Here is a 21,026-nt window from a genome sequence, read left to right as displayed (position 1 = left end):
TTCACATATACCGCGGTAGAACAATTAACATTTCCTTCTAAAGTTAGTCGACTGTTGTAGTCTATATTTGGAATCTGATTCTGAAACACATACTCATGTATACAAAACAGAGTTTTATCGCTGTCACTTATACAAAGGATATAACTTGACTCCTTATAATTTAACAATTCACGCTTCTCTTACAGCGTATAATTGCTTTTTCTAAAGAAGATTGTTAGTATACCAAGGCAATATACAATTGTGGTGACTAAGGCATTGTCCATTGATAATATGATAAAACAATCACAAAACATTGTATTGTTATAGGCAAAACATCATTGTTATCCAGTATTCGAACTATAATCATAAGGTTCAGCATTGGAATTCTCAGCTAAATAAGAAATCACTGTCTACAATTATTTGTAAAATACACTCATGGTTTGCAGGACTTTATCACATATGTATCATGTCTCTAATATGGAAAATACATTGAAAAAAAATTGTTAGATGGCAACAAAACTTGTTTTGAATGACACTGATTTTTAGTTGTTCGCGCTAGCGGGCAACTAATGTAGAGGGAATATTGCAAGTCATTCTGCTCTTTACTACGCTAGGAACGATAACCACCGCATCTACCTATTTATACTTCACCACTGGGACACTGCAGACAGCGTGTATGTAATCAAAAATGTTAAACAGCTTGTACGACGACATTGGCCAGTCTAGTGTTTAACAGCTTGTGCGACGACATTGGCCTGTTTATCATTGAAATCTGTACATATTGGCTGCTTTCGAACGCCCCCGTTTTAACCGGCGGTATTTACCGGTTAAAACCGCCCCGGTCAATACTCCCAACGTGGTAATTACTGGTCAATACTGTTCTATTGAACTTCCCCAATTTTGATTACTATTCCATGCTTAATTAAAGAATATTGAAGATATAAAGTAAACAGACATGTTGCCAATAATGTCTTAAGCTATTAATACCCACTATTTTATACCTGTCCATGCAATGTGTAGACCAATTTCTCAAAATTTTGCAAATTAGTCAAAGTTGGTCAATTGGAATTTTTTGGTCGATTGAACTATTTTTTCAATTCTAATGAATGTTCAGATAATTCTGGGCTTGATTCAACAAGATTAACAATTAGTTGTTCCCCATGCCCCACTGTCACCACAGTCTTCTTGCAGTCTTCTCCCCTATACAGGTTGGGGCACCAAAAACGGATTATAGGGCCTTAAATGGCACCTTTTTGACACGACCCTTATTTGTCATGTATTCTTGCCTAGATTTCTTTAAATTCTTTTATTTAAGTGAAAAAATATTTAATTTTCTATTAATATAAAAATAAACAACCTACTCAGAAAAAAATATTAAAAGAAACAAATATTTGAAAAGAAGAGTCTAGAGTAGACCTACAATTAGAAAACATTATTTGTTGGCAAATCAAGAACTGTAATTGCTTATTCATTTGAAGACCAATTGAATCAATTGAACTTTAAAATATGAAAGGCAAAAAAAGAAAGGTGACAAGTTAGAAGTAATTATTAAATTAAAAGCAAGTTATCTCCTTTTGTTTGAGTGATATGAAATAGCCTTTAGGGCAGATGTTTCTTCATTGTCAATATCAGAGACATAACACGGCATGCATTTTATTACCAATTAAGGCTTAGGGGCTAGATTTATAACCCTAGAAAACACAAGAGTTCTGTTTGTCCATCTGCTTATCAAATAGATATATCAATAGATCAGTGAAATGCTATGGTAACTTTAATAGTAATAGTAATACAAGTAACAGATGTGATACACGGAGATAAAGATATTGTCTTAGTCCTTATGTATTTGAGGCCGTTTCCATAAATAATAAATTTATTTTTTTCAGCTTTAAAGATTTTTTAACAATAAATAACTCAACAAAAGTTTATCAATTACAGAATAATGATTGATTCAATATAGAATAGCTTAAAGTCTTCCTTTGTGATGTTTAAATGCTATAATTTTCAATTAACCACTATTGACCAGTAATGACCAGTATTGACCGGTTTTAACCGGGTATTGACCGCCGGCCCAGTCAATACTCAATTGACCGGTTAATATGCCAACCCTGTTTTAGGGAAAAAGGGGCTTAATGCATGTCAAATAAGATTAGCCTGTGCACTCTGATTAGCATGTGCAATGGGAACAAGCTAATCAAGGACGACACTTTCTGATTTTATGGTGTTTTTCGTGTGAAGAGAGTCTCTGGAACTTGGATGACAATTAATGCATATGCATTAAGCAATGTTTTCCCAAAATGAAGCTTAAATTATCTTTTTTATTAATGATTTGAAAAAAAGATAAAAGTGATAATAACTTGAAAGTAATCTCGCTGACAAGGCGAATAAACAATATCAATTGTAAATCAAATAAACAACCAATGAGTTCTAAATGTTTACCTCCTGGCATTTTTCAGTAAGCATCTAAAAGGGACCTTTACACAGTTTGTCATTAAATATTTAATATCGATAAATGTTAACATTCTTAAAAGCTCCATGAAAAAAAACAAGAATAAAATTAAAGAAACGAAAAAGTTACCCTCAACTGGGCTCGAACCACTGACCCCTGGATTAAAAGAATATCCCCTGAAATATTGTAACAATAATAGTAAATTTGGCTTGTTTATATATTAACGTGTGATGAATACATGATTATTTTGTTAGATAATGTGACTTAAGTAATTTTGATAATGTGTGTGTATATTATTTTAATAGTTCCAAAGAGTCAATGTAACAGCTAACAAATCGTGTTCTATCCACACACACGCGCAGGCACACACGCACACACACACACACGCACGCACTCGCATACACACGCAAACGTATCGAAAATTTGGAGATAAATAAAAAAGGTTTTGAAATTAATCAGTTACCCGTCTTTACTGGTTTCATACCAATGAATCATGAACTCGTTAACACTTTTTTGACGTAGCCCATTTAAAAACAGGCAACCAATTTGCGTCACCTGTTCACATGTTGATGTGTGAGTGAACATGATTGATAATAAGTAGTTTAGACTTAAGTTAAGGTGGCAATCTGGTCAAAATGGGAAACATTTTACGTTGCTATATTTTGCTTTTGCATGATAACGGACAAGTCCGGTAAAGGCGAAACAAACACAATTATGAAATTAGTTCACATTTCAAACACAAATATGTAAGGTTAGATGTTGTCCTTTGATGGCCGGTCAGCTTACAATCACAACGATCTTACTTGACGGTGTATTGTCGGCTCCAAAATTCCATCCAAGCCATTGTGTCCGCTAGAGAACAGGATTCGCTATGTAGTCCTGTTACGGGGTCCTGCTCGATCAAATTTCCATCATGACTTACTCACTAGCAATTAGGTTCATGTACCCGCCCTATTCCATTCTATAAACCTCTGAAAAACAAATCGAGGCAATTAACTGATAAATATAGAGGCGACGGAGGCGCTTTAATTAAGTGAGGCTTAAGCTTGAATAAAAATATTAATGTACAAGATGCAGGTATAGGCCAACCATTTTAAGATATAGCATGAGTTTACTTCAAATACCAGAGGCATAAAAGCAGTTAAACATTGTCGTTTCGTCTGATTAATTTGTTACTGCGGTACACATTGTGCCATGTAAAGTTATGTCTGTGCTGAAACAAAAAGACAAGCAAAGTATTTCGTGTTATTGCATATGTTACTATATTTAGTAACACAATTGGCCGTTTTTTCGCGAATAACTCGTGAAAATCTCGGTATTGAGCAACTGTGCAAATAACCGATTATTGGCACACTGTGCCAAAATCGGTTATTTTCAAACTTCCGGTTATTTCGCAACCGGAACGTTAAAACAAAATGGCGTCTGAACTGATTTTGAAATCGCTTTTTTTTCTCAAAACCGGCTTACCGTACTTTTTTCATGAAAGTCTTAGCGCAATTTATGAGGTATGTTGTATGACGTAATTCCTCTGACGAAACACACTAGTTTGAGTTAAACTATCTGGATTTTAAGAACATGTTGGACGTTTTGTTTTTTAACAGTAAAATATTTGTTAAATCATCGAACAAATGCAAAACGTATTTCGCATTGCGTGTTTATTGTGTGTTGAATTACTTTGCGAAAAGTGCTTGAGTATCTTAAGCCTGATTATGAAAGTCTTTCACAATTCAGCATCACACATGTATTTAATTGCCAATATACCGTACAATAGTCTGATAGTATTACCTGTTTTAACATCAGCTGCTTCTATCAAGTGGTCCGCTTGACAGCGTCATGCGTTTCTGTACCTGAACAAGGAAAAAATAACCAAAAAATAGACAATTAATACAAAACATGTTTTTATTTATTTGAAGTGTATTTTTATGTTCTTTACCAAATATTCAGACCAGATCAGTTCCGTGCTCGCTCTACTGTCCGAATTTTTGGTGGTTAGATGAAACAATCGCAATTCATGCATTTTATACACTTCTTTTTTAACATTTTGGTATACAATGAAAACAAAGCTTTCCAACTCATATTTTGCACTTGCAGATTTTTTTTATTTCAGCTCAACGTACGTTTAGGTAACAATATACTAAATGATTACCCTAACAAATTCAATATAAATGCAATTACTTCAAAAAAGATAACCGCAACAATTTGGCGTAGAGGTTCCCACGACCATACCGTTTATTAAAGAGCATTCAAACCATATTGAGTTTAATAATAAACAGTTCACCGCTTTGAGGACAACTTTGTTTTGCCTTTTCTCCATTTTAAGGTATACTGTCAATAGCTTATTATGTAGCTGTATCATTAAATAGGTATACTGTAACCTCCATGGGAAATGTGATATCGTTTAATTGGAGCAACTTTCGATTTAGATAAAGACAAACAGTGTAAGTGCACAGTTTTTTTTCTTCTATATTTATTTATAATGGTAGTGTAAAATATGTTTAATATAAACGACTTGTCTGTGAATCATACAAATACTGTATATACACATTTCAATATATAAAGTGTATTATTGAATGGCAACATATTCATTTTTTTGGCAACTCACAATTTTACATAGTTTGTTTTGAGCTACTTTCTATTTCGCTTACGATACCGTAAGGTATGATGTATGTATTTTGTCTTCTGTGTTTGTTTATAATTGTTGTTGAGACGACTTTGAACGTTTAATAAATAATCTGTATTATTGGATAGTAACATATTAACAAGTTTAAGCTAACTGATACACTTGTGGGAATAGTATAACAGCGTTGCGCTGTTGCAAAGACAAAATAGACACACATAACTAAAACGTATATTCACATTGTGTATGGTTATGAATAATCTATGATTTCAGATCGATACAAAGGTCTACAAATAAGAACAAAGACACAGTCATGGCCGATTACCTTCGGACAATACTATTATTTGCCTTAGGTAAGTTTGCCTTATGTAGTTTAACAACTATTAACATGATTATCAGTAGTCAGCAGGAGTAGTAGCAAAAGCAGTAGGAGTTAGAGTAGGCGTAGTAGTGTCACTAGTAGATGCAGGTGGTGGTGGTGGTGGTGGTGGTGGTGGTGGTGGTGGTGGTGGTGGTGGTGGTGGTGGTGGTGGTGGTGGTGGTGGTGGTGGTGGTGGTGGTGGTGGTGGTGGTGGTGGTGGTGGTGGTGGTGGTGGTGGTGGTGGTGGTGGTGGTGGTGGTGGTGGTGGTGGTGGTGGTGGTGGTGGTGGTGGTGGTGGTGGTGGTGGTGGTGGTGGTGGTGGTGGTGGTGGTGGTGGTGGTGGTGGTGGTGGTGGTGGTGGTGGTGGTGGTTGGTGGTGGTGGTGGTTGGGTCGTGGTGGTTGTGATGGTAGTGGTAGTGGTAGTGGTAGTGGTGGTGGTAGTGGTAGTAGTAGAAGAAGTAGTAGTGGTAGTTGTTGTAATAGTAGAAGTTGTAGTAGTGGTAGTTGTTGTAATACTAGAAGTTGTAGTAGTAGAAGTAGTACACAGCGTAAAACTTTTGCTATCCTTGAAGGTCATGTTGTTGAAACATTTTATCTGCTTATGCTTTACCAGTGATCTTTGCGGACTGCTGCTTAATCAGAATGCGAGAGTTAGAAACTATCGAAACTTGTCTCCACAATATTATAAATTTTACCCTGACTTATGTATCAATACTGACATAGACGGTCAAAATTACATTAAACGGCCGTTGTCTCTTAATTACACCTTGCCACTTGTTGGCAATCAGCATTCGTTATAAAGAGATAAAACCATTACTTTTTTTAAGACAAAGAGTCCTTGATTTTAATACCACCACCAATTTGTTCATGAGCAATTGATGCTATCTTTGGAGAAAAATCGCATACTCCGCCTGATTATCTGCAAATTCTTTGATGAAAAAAGAAAACATATTTGGTCTTCAACAAGTCTGCAGATGTTGTTTTGTTTTCACAATCAACATAATCGTCTTATTTTACCAAAACATGACTTTTGCAATTTAAAAGGATGCGTTTTATTAAGTATGTATAATTTTGAAACTTAAAATATGTTTTGTGTTTTGGGGCGTTATTTAATACACACCACTTGGACTTACCTTTGCGTTCAAAAAACTTTAGCGCCTGCAATGCAAAACTACGACTTTACGTGGGATACCTATGTACAAAATTTCATTTAACTGTATGCATTCATTCTCAGGTTGACGCCGCACGACCGACTGACCCGGTCCTAAAATACTGTTTCATGTTGCACTGTTAACATATCCACAATTTATTATGCCCCCTTCGAAGAAGAGATGGTATATTGTTTGGCTTGATGTCGGTCTGTCGGTCTGTCGATAGACCACTTCGTATCCGATCAATAACTCGTCAACGAATTGACCGATTGGCTTGATACTTCACATTTAAATTAGCCTTGGACAGTAAATGAACCCTATTGAAATTGGGGTCACTAGGTCAAAGAACAAAGTCACTGTCACAATAAGTATGAAAATCTTTTCCGATCAATAACTCATTAACAAATTGACCGATTTACTTGATGCTTCACATGTGCATTTGCTTTGGACAGTAGATGACTCATATTGAAATTGGGATCACAAGGTCAAAGGTCAAGGTCACTGTCACAATACGTGTGAAAATCGTTGCCGATCAATAACTCATCAAGGAATTGACCGAATGGCTTGATACATCACATGTGCATTGTCCTTTGACAGTAAATGACCCCTTTTGAAATTGGGGTCACTTGGTAAAAGGTCAAGGTCACTGTCACAATAATTGTGAATATCGTTTCCGATCAATAACTCATCATCGATTTGACAGATTGACTACATATGTCATATGTGCATTAGCCTTGGACAGTTGATGACTCCTAAAAAATTTGGGGTCACTAGGTCAACGGTCAAGGTCACTGTAACAATAAATGTGAAAATCGTTTCTTACCAATTACTCGTCAACAAATCGACCAATTGGCTTGATACATCCCATGTGCATTGGCATTAGACAGTAGATAACCCCTGTTGAAATTAGGGTCACTAGGTCAAATGTCATGGTCACCGTCACAATAAGTGGGAAAATCGTTTCTGATCAATAACTCATTACCGAATTGAACGATCGGTTGGACACTTCACATGTGCATTGGGCTTGGAAGTAGATGCCCCCGATTGAAATTGGGGTCACTTGTTCATAGCCCTGTTTGGGGGCATATGTCTCCGAATACTGAACTCTTGTTTGTTACTTATCTCACCAGTGATCTATGCGGACTGCTGCTTCATCATGATGCGTGGGGCAGAAACTATCGAATGCCAATCCTCACAAGAACTTACGTTCCAGGTTACTAGAGACATCGACAACGAGACATGGATCATTGCCGAATGCCATCCAAATGAGAAATCGTGCTTCTTGAGAAATCAGTCATATGAATCGAATTACATTATCGCTAACACAAGTACAGGAGGATTGCTTGTAGTTAGAAATTTTACAAGAGAAACTTTCGGTGTTTACAAATGTTTTGAAACATACAACCCCAAAAAGTTCAAAACAATCGACATTAGCAGTAGCACTGTACCACCAGAATTCTTTCAACTGGAAACACAAGGTAAATTATTTTCACGCCAATATTGAGCGACGTATAATAATCATTTTTAATATGTTGCTCACAATTTTCAAAAATGTTTCGTCACTTACCTGTTATGGGGGATTTTAAGAAATTGTCCTACATCATGTGACTGTTCTAGTTCCAAATATATATATGGTCCAGTTGGACATGTTTTTACTGGGGACCTTAATTTCATTCAAAATAAAAACCTTAGAAATTTACTACGCAGAGGCCCTTAGTATAGATTTCTATTCCTGTTGATTTTGCTGACTGCATTAAGAAAATCGTAACATCCTTACAGGATTATTGCACTAAATGGTGCAGGAAGGAAAATGCTGAAATTACTGCACTCAATGATTGGAAAACAAAAATATTTGGTATGGCCATGAATAAAATATATTTTTATGATACAAATCCTATGGCTTTACCACATTCACCTAAATTTAATAAACAAAATCTCTGTAAATTGCTTGAAGACTTAAAATCTAAATTCGTCATAGTTCCTGCTGATAAGGCTGCTAATAATGTTATAATAATATGACGAGTGTTTTATGTTCAAACTATTTCACAAGAACTTTCACAAACTACATCATATTGTGATTACAATAAGCAACCTAATGAAATTATTCCGACCATATTGCCGAATGCAAAAAATTAAATGTAATAGTCAATATTACTGACAAAAAATTGCCATCACTTTACTGGATACCTAAATTACATAAAACGCCGTATAAAAGTCGTTTTATCGCTAATTCATTGTCTTGAACCACCAAGCAATTATCAGTGTATCTTACATCTGCATTGAGTGCTATTAGATATCATATAGCTTAATATTGTAATAACGTTTATGAAAATAGTAATATTAACCTATTTTGGTCAATAACAAACTCCTTATAAGTTATTGATAAAATTGAAAAGAAAAAATATAAGGTGTCACAAGTAAGCACTTATGATTTTTCTACACTATATACAACGCTTCCTCACGTTTTAATAAAATCCAAACTTGTTTCTTTGATTGAAAAAACATTTGCTAGAGAGAATGTTCATATCTAGCTTTAAACACTAAAACAGCTTTTTTTTTTACTAATCAGATATTAGATAATGACATCATTTGGACTGGTCTTGACTTTTGTGCAGCACTTACTTTTCTTCTGGATAACTTGTTTGTTTAATTTAATGGTAAAATATTTAAACAAATTATTGGCGTTCCTATGGGAACTAATTGTGCGCAACTTATAGCTGATCTTTTTTTATATTGTTATGAAAGCGAATTTATGTTAGAATTATCTTAAACTAAACAAGTAGATTTGATTCAATGTTTTAACCTTACAAGTAGGTACATTGATGACATACTTAATTTAGATAATCCATTATTTGAACAATAAATTCACAAAATCTACCCTAACGAACTAGTCTTAAATAGATCGTCTCAATCCAATACAGACGCTGAGTATTAAGACTTACATCTAACTATTAATAATAATATGATTAAAACTAGTTCATACGACAAACGGGACGACTTTAACTTTGAAATTGTGAATTTTCCGTTCCTAGATGGCAACATCCCTAAAGGTCCTGCTTATGGTATTTACATTTCGCAGATGGTACGTTATGCCAGAGCATGTTCATGTATTAAAGATTTTAATGATCGTAATCTTATATTAACAAAGAAATTGCTAAAACAAGGCTTTTTGTATCATAACCTAAGAAGTAAATTCGCTAGATTCCACTCAAAGTATGGTGATTTAATTTCAAAATATAATGTTTCTTTAAAATGGCATTTTAATAATGGAATTTCCCATCCATCATTTTATGGAGATATTTTGAAGCGTGTCCGCAAATTAAAATATGTTAAAGAAAATCTTCATATTAAACTTTTCAATTTAATTAACTCGTTTTTATCAAAAGGAGATGATGCTGATGTACATAAAAACACGTGTTTGATGGTGTTTGATTCACTATATCTTTCTTCTTTTAAAATTTGGAATCATTAATTATATTATGGGCATTTTTCACATTTGAGCATAATTGTGTCTTTGTGTCGTTTGCACAATTCTGCATGAAAACTACATTTAGACTCACATCTTACATCAAATCATTTCTGTCGTAAGTTGTCAAAACACCTATATACTGTTTGATTCCAATAATGTCGCTTTAATGGAATTACCATTTTTATACATTTGATTCTTAATATTTAATCACCTAAACTTGTTAGTAGTTAAATTTTGCATTACCGCCCCATTAATATTTTTATTTTTACTTTACAGTACTGCTCCTGGATTTTGTTCACGTCATTGTGTCTTCGCTTGTCAATTACGTCATAACTCTTTCTCTGTTCCTGGGTACATCGATTTTTGTGACGTCATACGACCAACTTTCCCAGTTGTAATCTACAAGCATAGGTCATAGGGTTTATAATTTTATTTTCATTTTCTCTGTGACAGGCGTTTCTTGTTTGATTTATTTCTTAGCAGTACATAAACAACTAAGCAATGTGATATGGAACTTTTACACCCATTATTGCTGCTTCTTCCTGTATTTGTACGATGATGATCTGAAATATAAACTTTATGATACTATATTTTTTAATCTTCTTCTATAAAGAAGGAATGTAGTTGACACTTGTTCATAGTTTCATTCCATCGTTCCTCAAAAAGTTGAAACTCTGTTGCTCTGGTATCTTCAATACTATTGAGTAATTAAATGGTAATTAAATTGAATGCGGTTTAATTCCCTTTTATTATTGTTAATTTGAGTTACAATGCTATGAGGTCAAATTTTATTTACACTTAAATGTATAATGAATATTGCTGGGCCAAGTGTAAGGTTGAGCGCTCCAAAACCGGTTTCAACCCCCAATGCTTTGCATTGACCGTTCCAAGGCGGTGACCCCAGCTTTATTCTTATTTGTGTTTATGTTGTTTTGTATTGTGCTGTATTGTGCTGTTTTGTACTGTTTGGGCAATCGGTCACTTGCCTTAAATAAAGGACTTAGTAATTGTTTATAATAATAATTCAATACTACTCCAGCAGCTGGAGTTTCACTTCTTTATAACTGTGACGTCGTCAGCGAAAATCAGTCTTGTGTACGCTGACGTTTATGTCGGGAAATCGCGAGATAAAAATCTTGTACGAAAATGCGCTCGATATTTCGTCTTTTTCATACAATTTCTCGGCTCATAATTTATGACATGCTTTGAAAATTTCCACAATATAGCATGAACTTGTCCTTTAAACACTGGCACAATTGGTGGTTTTTAATCCGCTTATTTAATTCAAATTATTCCCCTTGAAAGACACTGTTTCGTTTGAGCAGTTCACAGGTAGCGCAACCTGTCTCGTAGTGTTCATTTTCAATGGCTATTAAACGCTGTGAATCAAAATGACATCGTGTAATAATGGATGTCTTCAATCGATGAAGGTTCGGAAATGATATTTCCACATGCTTAAAATAGGTAAGTGAAAAATATATGTGTATTTTTGCTTTGTGATTAATTTTCGCGACTCGCAAGTTTGACCCGGAAGTAAACTGTACGATAGCAACTGAATTGTTTACATGAAATGGTGGAAGAATTAAATTTGACTTTAAAATATCATGTCTCAATTTATTAACACCAACACTATTCCATGTGAAATTTCACAAGATCAGGACACTTCGTTTTTAAATTTAAATGATTTGTCGAATGTAAATGAACTTTATTTTGAAACTTCTCACCCCGCTACTCAAGATTTGTTTGATGTGGTAGATGATTATGGAAGTGACCTTGAGTCAAACCATGAGGAGTCTGATATGGATATTGATGTAGAAGCTGTAAAAAAAAATCAGATACTGTGTTTATCGAAAAGTCTGAACTTCATGTGGCAGAAGCTGATAAACAAAACAAATTTAATGTTGACTTTTTAAAATGTTTAAGCACAAATTTAATTAGTGATTATTATTATAAAAAAAGTGTTATGTAGATAAATAACCAATTATTTGATATTCTACAGGTTGGGAAGTTATTTTTCAAGACCCCGAGGAAGTGTGAGGTGTATGGAATCAGCTGTGACGGATCTGGTATTTGAATTAATTTAATATCATTGCTATCCACAAACTGAATCAGTCTAAATGTAATCAACTACCAATTGATTATTTACTTTTTATTGTTGTGTGTGCGTGTGCCTGTGTGGTCTGGAGGATATCATTCTCGTCTAATATCAATCTTTTATGATAAGACAATAACCATGCATTATCTAAATGTTTCAAACCACCTATTAATTAATTGGAAAAAAACAAACTATTTGGGTATCTCTAGTAAGTTATTACGGTTTATTTATTAGTCTTCTGTTTCACAGGAATGCAGGTATTTTACCTCGCAGACGAAGGCCAGTCACATGGTAAAGGTGCAAATGCTGTGGTCGGCCAGGTTCACCTCTACCTCAACACATACGGTCTTGGCGAACAGCATGCTCACTTTCAGTGTGACAACTGTTGCAGCCAAAATAAAAACGGCATAGTCATCTGGTACCTTCTGTGGAGAGTTCTTGTAGGTTATAACAAGCCCTTAGTTATTGTGTTTCTGATAGCTTTTTTAATGTTGAGAAATTAATTTAGCTAAACCTGTTGTTAATAATATTAGTTTGCAGTAATGCAATTGCAAAATGGTAAAGCATGTTGATATGTAGTAAATATGTTAAAAAAAATTACTCTGGTATCAATCCCTAAAGGAAAATTCTCTTAAAATAATATATTAAAATGAGTCAACATTTTTAAGTCAGTCAATTACTACAAAATACATATTCTAAATTGTAGCCTGACCTTTTTTAATAATCATTTTTTAACATTTCATGTTTACGCAGAATCATCACACTAAGCTTTATGTTGATAAGACATACAAAGTTTACACCAGATTGGCACATTGGCATCTGGAAGTCAAAGTGGAGGTAAATTCCTTATCACAGTATGGTGTATGTGACCTGCATGATCCTTCTTGATAAACCTTGTTTGCATTTCCATAGGTCTTTCCAGTTGTATAGTTCTGCCATGTAATAAAATAGAAAAATAATAAAACATAAATCAATTACAGAATTTTTCCGCCCTATGCCACGGGTCCGATATTCGGCCCCATTTCCAATGCAAATCTGGTTGTTTTTTTCCCAATTGAAAAAAAAATTCCCAAATCAAAAAAAATAAATAAATTGATTATTTAAGACTTTCCTTATTTTCCTCAAAATCCGGCGCTTCGCGCAATTTTTTTCACCTCATAAAAGGCCAAGCCTTTTCACCAAATTAAGATTAAAAAACCTGCACTTATCACACATGTTCATAATATTTTGTAAAATTTTAATAATAAGTTATCCAAATAGTCGTTATTTACCAGTTAACGGCTTCTTTGAAATATAAGAAACACTATTTATATGCAATAATTTTTCCCAATTAAGCCAATTTTGTGATTTGTTTTTCCCAAAATGGGGGTTTTCACGACGCGAAATTCCCAAAATTCCAGTGTGGCGTTTTCCCAAAATGAAGCGGAAAAAGCCTGAATTATAAATAGTGTGTAGGTACTTTATGTCTTGTAACAGGAAAATAAATATTCATTTTAATAGTTTCAGCTGTTTTATTGGTATGAAATTCTTGATATGGCAAACAAAATCCCATGCAAAATCATCCTTCAAACCATGTAGTTTTCTATTACAACAACAACATCATAATAATAATTTTATTATAGGAAAACTATATTTTGCAATTGTTTCTTAATTAAATGGTAATCTTGATACAGAAACTTCAATGCAGAAATGTTGTCTGATGTCGCTGCGTCTGTGGGGTTATCGTCAAGGACGAGCCACAACATCCCCCAGCTTGTGGGGGACTCTTCCAATCCTGTTGTTATCTAAGACAGGAAGGATTATCTTACGACATTGTTTCACCACATAAAGAATGTCACCAAATTTCATCAATTTCCATGTGTCAGCGGAGCATCCCGGTGTTGTGGAATGCAGGGAATTTAGTGACTCACCAGTAGTCAGAATCACTCTCAGGAAGGTCTCGAAAGTGAATGTTAATGTGAGCTGTGACAACCTGCCATAAAAATGTTTGCGACAGGGCTTGATCTGGACCATCAGTGGTAATTATTTGAAAACATTCGTGAATTCTGTCGCATAGATGAACCAAAAACTTGACATGTCCGAAACGCGCTACTGGTGAGCAACAAAAAACAGAATGTGCCCCCTCCCCAAAAAGAAGATGCATTAAGATGCGCATCTGATCTTCTCTGATAGTGCCACAACAATAACATACATCATGTATCAGTGTTTATTTTAGCCAAGGTATTGGGTGATATATTTTCCCCCAAACAATGCAAAAAATCCGCTATTCCTAGGAAAGCTAAAACATGTATACGATTGCTAAATGTGTCAGTTGATACAGGTTTTGAAATGTTCAATGCAAACGTTTAATGTTCTAATTGCACAAGCTTGTTTTCAAGTTTTTTATATCTCATATTTACAAAACAAAAATCATTTTTTCCATGTAACCATGCAAATGTTTTCACCTTATGGACACAGACTGCCTTTCCGAAAAACTGGAAAAAAATCAGTGTGAATATTGTATTTATTTATGTTTAACAATGAAAATCCTATATTTTTGTTTGTTTGCTACATTGTTTCCATAGTAACAAAAACAAACAATTTTAATGTTGAAGCTATTGTTTATTTTGTCTCTTTTTCTCTATCAGAAATAATGATAAATAACGATTATTTCATTTACTGAAACATTTAGTATCCAGGTGTACTTTCAACCAACACTTTTCAATGCTGTGTTTTTCCATTCTGTTGTGTTTGAGGTTACATTATATTTAAATACACATGTAACTGAATAAAAAAAGGAAATTGTTCATGGAACACACAAAATATTGATTGTTATTTTTTAACTAATTACAAAACAGTGAAATGAATGCTGTGTTTGCCTTTAAACAAACACTTGATTGAAAATACAATTCATAGATTTATAAAAGGCGTGATTGTGTGCTCTGGTGATTATTAACATGTTGATCGGTTACCATAGCAACACAAATGGTACATTTTAAATGTTCATAATGCTGTTTTCAGTTTATTGCACTATAATTATGTATTTGACTAAAGGAAAGATTGTTTTAATAAAACAATGTGCTTGTTGTTTGAATGTTTTCGTTGTTTTTTTTGTATTAAATGATAACTTTTAGTGGCGGTAAAATGTAGGGTTGGTCACTTTGGAAGGTCATAAAATTAGTTTTGAATGTGATAAATAAAAAATCTATATCATTTTTGTGAACTACAATGTTCAGAGAATCCAAAATTGCCAAAAAGTCAAAATGTGATTTTTTGAACGCAAGACTGATTTTCCCAGCTTTGGTCACATATTATATTATAAAAACTTTTTTTAGTGTTTTTCCAACACAAAATTACATGAAGCTGTCTTTTTTTACAGCCTCTCCTCAGTTTGCTCTAAGTTTGTAAACTTTAAATGTCGTCAGAGCATAATATTTAGAGGAAATGCATATGTTTTGTAAAATTGGATATGTAATCTCCAACAAAGAAATACTGCCTGTGATCTTGTTATTTACATAGTTTTATTTACACTCTTAAGAGAATAATAGATCTATTAAGAGGAAATGCTTATGTTTTATAAAATATTTCAATTTGTATATTATATTGGAGTATTTTTTTTCTTGTAAGGTAAACATACAATAGAGATTTTATCCTTTGTATTATGATAATAGCTTTGTATGTCACTATCTATATTTATGTAGATAACTTACGACTTAAGATGTATCGCATATATGTTTATGTATGTACGTGTTACCAGACATGAAATAACATGTGTTTGAAAAAAAAAATTGTTCGCACCCACAATTTTGTTCGTACCCAAAAAATGTTTCGTACCCAATTTTTTTCGTACCCAATTGTTTTTTCGTACCCAATTTTTTTTTATGGCATAATGTTTTTGTACCCAACATTTTCGTACCCAATTTAATTTTCGTACCAAAATTTTCGTACCCACATACACAATTGTGGCGATGTAGATAAACTTAAACTGATGCTTTTATATCCATCCTTTTCATCGTCACACCAGTACTGTCAGTACTTTGATTATGTATTGGCGATAGTCTACCGTGCTAGCAAAATCCTGATGAAATCAGTGTATGTTTTTGCCGAAATATTAAATCCTAAACTTTTATTGTAAAAACATGGTATCGGTTGCAAGCTAGTAACGAACGATGATAACGAGTTCGCCTTTCGTTAGCTCTTTCTACCCGCCGAGACCAACTCACTGAAATATTACGAGAGCGAAATTAAGATTTGTGAGAGAAACTGTCCATACATTCCGTTTGTTAGATATGAAGTAGACATTTAGCTTAGGGTCTTAGGCAAAAATGCATGCAACTAATTAATAAGATTATAATTGTTCAAATAAAAGTCATATGTTATCAACAATACATGTTGGCAAGCGAGTCACTGCATGCGAATATAACTCTGCACATATTCATGTCCCCGTAACATACATTTACACGTACATTAACACAAATCTAATGGAAAGATAAATCATGCTTTTTTTAGAGTGCATTTGTATTTTTCGGTATTATTATTTGATCTAATTTTCTTTCAGATCAATCAAATTCGAAACAGATCGTTTTCAATAGGCTAAACGCTACGACAAATGGAGGTTTTGCGCTACTTGAATGCTTCTCAAGAACAATCACAACATTCCAATTCATGGCATCTGGAACACATGATTTAATCAGTATTGCCACTTGTGACATTACACAGAAGGCATGTTACCTAGAAGACGATACCCATGAAAACCAGTACGCAATCACATATGGCGGAAACAAAGGACACTTGCTGGTAGTAGACCTCAACGAAGACACTTCTGGGAGATATAGATGTTGTGAAACACACAATCTCAGCAATTGTGACACTATTACCATTCCTCTTCAAAGACCAAAGAACCAAACTGAGAAAGGTATTTTCTTAATAATTATATATTTCGGCAAGGTTTTAGTTTTAGCGTTATTCCTTTGCTACAGCTTTAGTCGGCAATAGGGATTGTCGTATGGATTTGATCATTTAAAATATCAATACTTGATTAGCTATTTTAAAACTCGTTTAACATAGGGCTTAAATGCACATATAATAACTTATCAAAATTCTAAATAAGTTTTAAATGTTCCGCGTGTGCCGTCTTGTAATATTTTTGAAGCTTTATTCCGTATCATGACCGTTAATGTGTTGCATGATGTTGACCATTTCAGAAATGAGTGTTAAACCATCCATGCACAGATTCACCAGCGATATATCGGGCGTTTTAAGATTTTTTATCGGCACATTGGGCGTTTTTGTGATAACATTGATCGTAGAAAGGGTGATACAAATTGGCATTACGTGTAGAAATATGTTCTGCAGACAGACACAAGCAGGTAGATATCAAATTTGTAGTGTAAACCATGAGATTTGCGAATCTATTTATTTATAATCACTAATTACATTACTATGACGATTTCCTATCACATTAACGGGTACAATTAAACTTTCCATTTTTAAGCATTTCACGTTCAGATGAATTATTTTTATATTTATCAATTATGGTTTTCGTAAATTTTAGCCTCGGCACTGTATAAAGCGCTCCAGCTCCGTAATATGCACGTTTACAAAAATTTAATGGACAAATCTTGTCGATATATTTAGGGTTAACGCACAAGTCATGCATATGTTTTGCCTACAAATGAAAACATGCACTGACTGTTTTTGCTAAATGCTGCAACTACAATCACGCACATTAGTAAAACGTTCATTATATAGTTGTCGGTTAATGCACTTTATGTTTGTGCCTTGAAGGTACCGGCGCGGAAAGAGAGCGACTGAACTAAAAAAAAACACCTGCAAATCAGAACACTGTGATATTTTGTAATACAGTAGACGACCTAGCGTTATGCACACCATGTCAAGTAAATCTTGGTCAAAGAACAATGAATGGCGATTAGTGGGATAATACAAAATTGAATGCATATATGACTCCACTTTAATTTCTCTTACGTAGATGAAGTACTATTATAGCATGGTACAAATGAATATGCATTACATGCGGATATGTTATGTATTTACAGGCTTAAATTCGTGTTATTTCTTATTAGAGGTGTTTTATTGTTGCGGTAAATGATATTATATTGATTTGCGTTTTCTATGAGCCTGTGATATGTATGTGTCTTTCGTCCATTTCTAGTTTGTGTATGAAGAATTGAACTATATTGTTGACCGGATACTTTTAAGAATTCCAGTCATCAGCTAGTGGCAATGTATATTATGTTAGAATTGTATGCATGCACGCCGGATAACATTATGCCACGGGATTAAATACAAAATACACGTACGTCCTTATGGAATATAATAAACAATGTTGCGCTTGTAATTCAATTTGAAGAAGATATCGTAGATTCAACGATTTATTAATAATAAAAAGTGATCTGCCGTGTCAATGTATGCTGTATTCTGACCGGTTTGGAATTTTAATTACAAACACACTTGCATTCTAGTTTGTAAACAACTCAATTTTCTAACGTTGGCTTGATGCTATGTCCAATTCTAAAAGTCGATACTGCAGAACAAGAATTTAATTATCTAGGATACAATGAAATAGAATAATCTTCATCGTTTTTGTATAGCTGTTAGATGCAAATGGCTAGAAGTGATGAAAATAAGATGACTATTATAGTCGGGAAGAACCCATACATGCTAGCAAATTTAGGTTAAAAACGTGCAGAAACACATATATGTTGACCATACATATTGCTAAAGGGCTTTACAAATTTATTTAGTTTATGCTAGATACATACATGTATAATACACGGTAGGTTTCGGGAAGGAGAACGTTTATTCGGTTCGGAACACAAAAGTTGGTCTCGTTAAACCCCGACATATTGTCAATTTCTTAACATCACCGAAAAAAATGTTTACCTCCCGAAACCAATTATGCATTCTCGATATGAATCTCTTTGGCATGTTTTGTTTTTGTTCGGTAGTTTTAATTCCTAGAATTGGTAAAAGATTTACTGTCTTTATAGCAAGTAGTTACTGAGTTTCAGTTGATTGTGAAGGGAACTATTGCTCCATTTATTAACTCATTGTTTTAGGTTATGTTATATTGTTTGATGTTGTGTTGTGTTAAGGTTTTGTTGAGTTAAATGTTCAAGAAGAAATAATACTTTCATAGGCCATGATATTTAGATATACGCATTCCAAATGTTCAAAAAGAAATCAAACTTTGATAGGCCATGATATTCAGATATACGCATTCCAAAAATCTCTGCATAAATAATCACTAAAATATATTTGCCTTATTATTCTAAGTATAGATTGAAATAGAGTATGGTTTTGAATGTTCTTAATATAGTTTTACTTGATAGTAAATTTCGAAAAAAAGCAATAAAACTAATAATTTCTTAAAAGGCCTCATGTAAAGTATCCTTTATATACCGTTACCTTGTATAATAAATGTTTGTTAAATACCTTTATAAATTCCACAGATTATTTAGTTCAGAAAAAAGAACATGTATGTCGTTTGCCACAATTACGGTTTGCGGAAAAAATGTAATTAATATTAGTCATGTTGTTTATCACACCATAATGAGTCTGAAAGATTACCATCATATACTAGTTATGAAATCGTATTGCAAGCAGCTTTGTAAGTGAACGAAAGTAAAATCTACAAATAATATAAACTTTCTAAATTGTTTAAAAAATGTCTTTCTTGATCACACGTAATGCATTTTTGTAGCCCAAGACATCAATCTTTATTGTTATAAAGTCACACATACAGACAAAACAATATGACCCGCGTCATGCGAAAATGGGTCTTATGCCATATGCGAGCAGATTAACTCCATACAGACCTGCACATCCCCGCAGCCTGGTCAGGAGCTACGCTGCCGCATTTGACATACAGCCCATTTTCTCATGACGAGGCTGTTATGTCAATATTTATGTAGAATAGGTAAGTGTTACTATATGTGTTTATTTTTCATGTAAAATGCGTACGTCCCTTGTCTTGTATGTGTCCATTTACATCTCTTGAGTTATTCAGCCCCTTGGCCTGCGTGCGTCCAGCCATGTACTGTTATGTAATACAAGATTTTTATTAGTCAGTTCCAAAAACCTAGTACAATTCAGTGCAAACTTACTGGCCATGCTTTCCTTTGCTTCTAGGCTGTCGAAAGACATACTTGTTTCAATCTAATATGACTGCGTTTTTTTCTTCCAACCTGGTGTGTTTTTTATTGTTTGTATTTTGCAATTATATATTTTCTGCAATGAACATGAATTGAACAACTTTGAAATATTGTACATGTATTTATGTTTAGAAGGTTGTGGCATATGTTAATTGTGTTATTTTGTGTGTGTTTTTAGGTTTCTGTATTCTGTTATATCTATTTACATATATACAAGAATTTATACTCTTGGAAATAAATAAACATCAAACATTGGGAGGCGATTTATTTGAACTTCTACCCTACTATAAGATCATATACACATTTCAAAAAAACGAAACAACAAAAAATAATCAATGTGTGTTTACATCATGTGATTATCACGTTTACAACTGAATTCACTTTTGAACAGAAAGCAATATAAATATGTATTCGTTACAATACAACAAGGACATTTCACACAATTCTTGAATCATATTTAAGGCCTCTAGTCAAACTCTATTAACTTGTGTTCCAATGTTCAGTAATTTCACGAAGAACCTGAAAAAAGGCATTTCATGAAGTTCTTACTAAAACAGTTATTTCACGACAAACCTGAATCGTTCAGCAATTTCGTGAAATTACTAGTTTAAAGGATATATTCTTACTTTATACAGAGGCATATAAAACTACACAAATAGCCGTTGGTTATGATATTGGCGATGATGCTAACGATGGTAATGGTGATGCCGACGATGATTTTAAGAATTATATAATTATAGTGATGGCAATTACG

General features: G+C 33.7%; 1 protein-coding gene across 2 annotated transcripts; it reads left to right on the top strand.

Annotated features, from left to right (window-relative positions):
* The first annotated feature begins 4,801 nt into the window (after window positions 1-4,801).
* Window positions 4,802-20,527, top strand: LOC127832114 (uncharacterized). Of its 2 annotated transcripts, none has more exons than XM_052357351.1 (6): window positions 4,802-4,863; window positions 5,316-5,395; window positions 7,686-8,033; window positions 16,657-17,013; window positions 17,303-17,467; window positions 17,886-20,527. In XM_052357351.1, the coding sequence occupies exons 2-6, from the start codon at window positions 5,356-5,358 to the stop codon at window positions 17,915-17,917; spliced, it is 942 nt and encodes a 313-aa protein (XP_052213311.1). In that variant the 5' UTR covers window positions 4,802-4,863; window positions 5,316-5,355; the 3' UTR covers window positions 17,918-20,527. The 2 variants fall into 2 exon arrangements, with proteins under 2 accessions (XP_052213311.1, XP_052213310.1); XM_052357350.1 differs by lacking the exon at window positions 4,802-4,863 and adding an exon at window positions 4,966-5,088.
* Window positions 20,528-21,026: the final 499 nt, after the last annotated feature.

The sequence above is a fragment of the Dreissena polymorpha genome, chromosome 5, assembly GCF_020536995.1.
Source record: "Dreissena polymorpha isolate Duluth1 chromosome 5, UMN_Dpol_1.0, whole genome shotgun sequence".
NCBI lineage: Eukaryota > Metazoa > Mollusca > Bivalvia > Myida > Dreissenidae > Dreissena > Dreissena polymorpha.
This window is presented reverse-complemented; position numbering and strand designations above follow the sequence as displayed.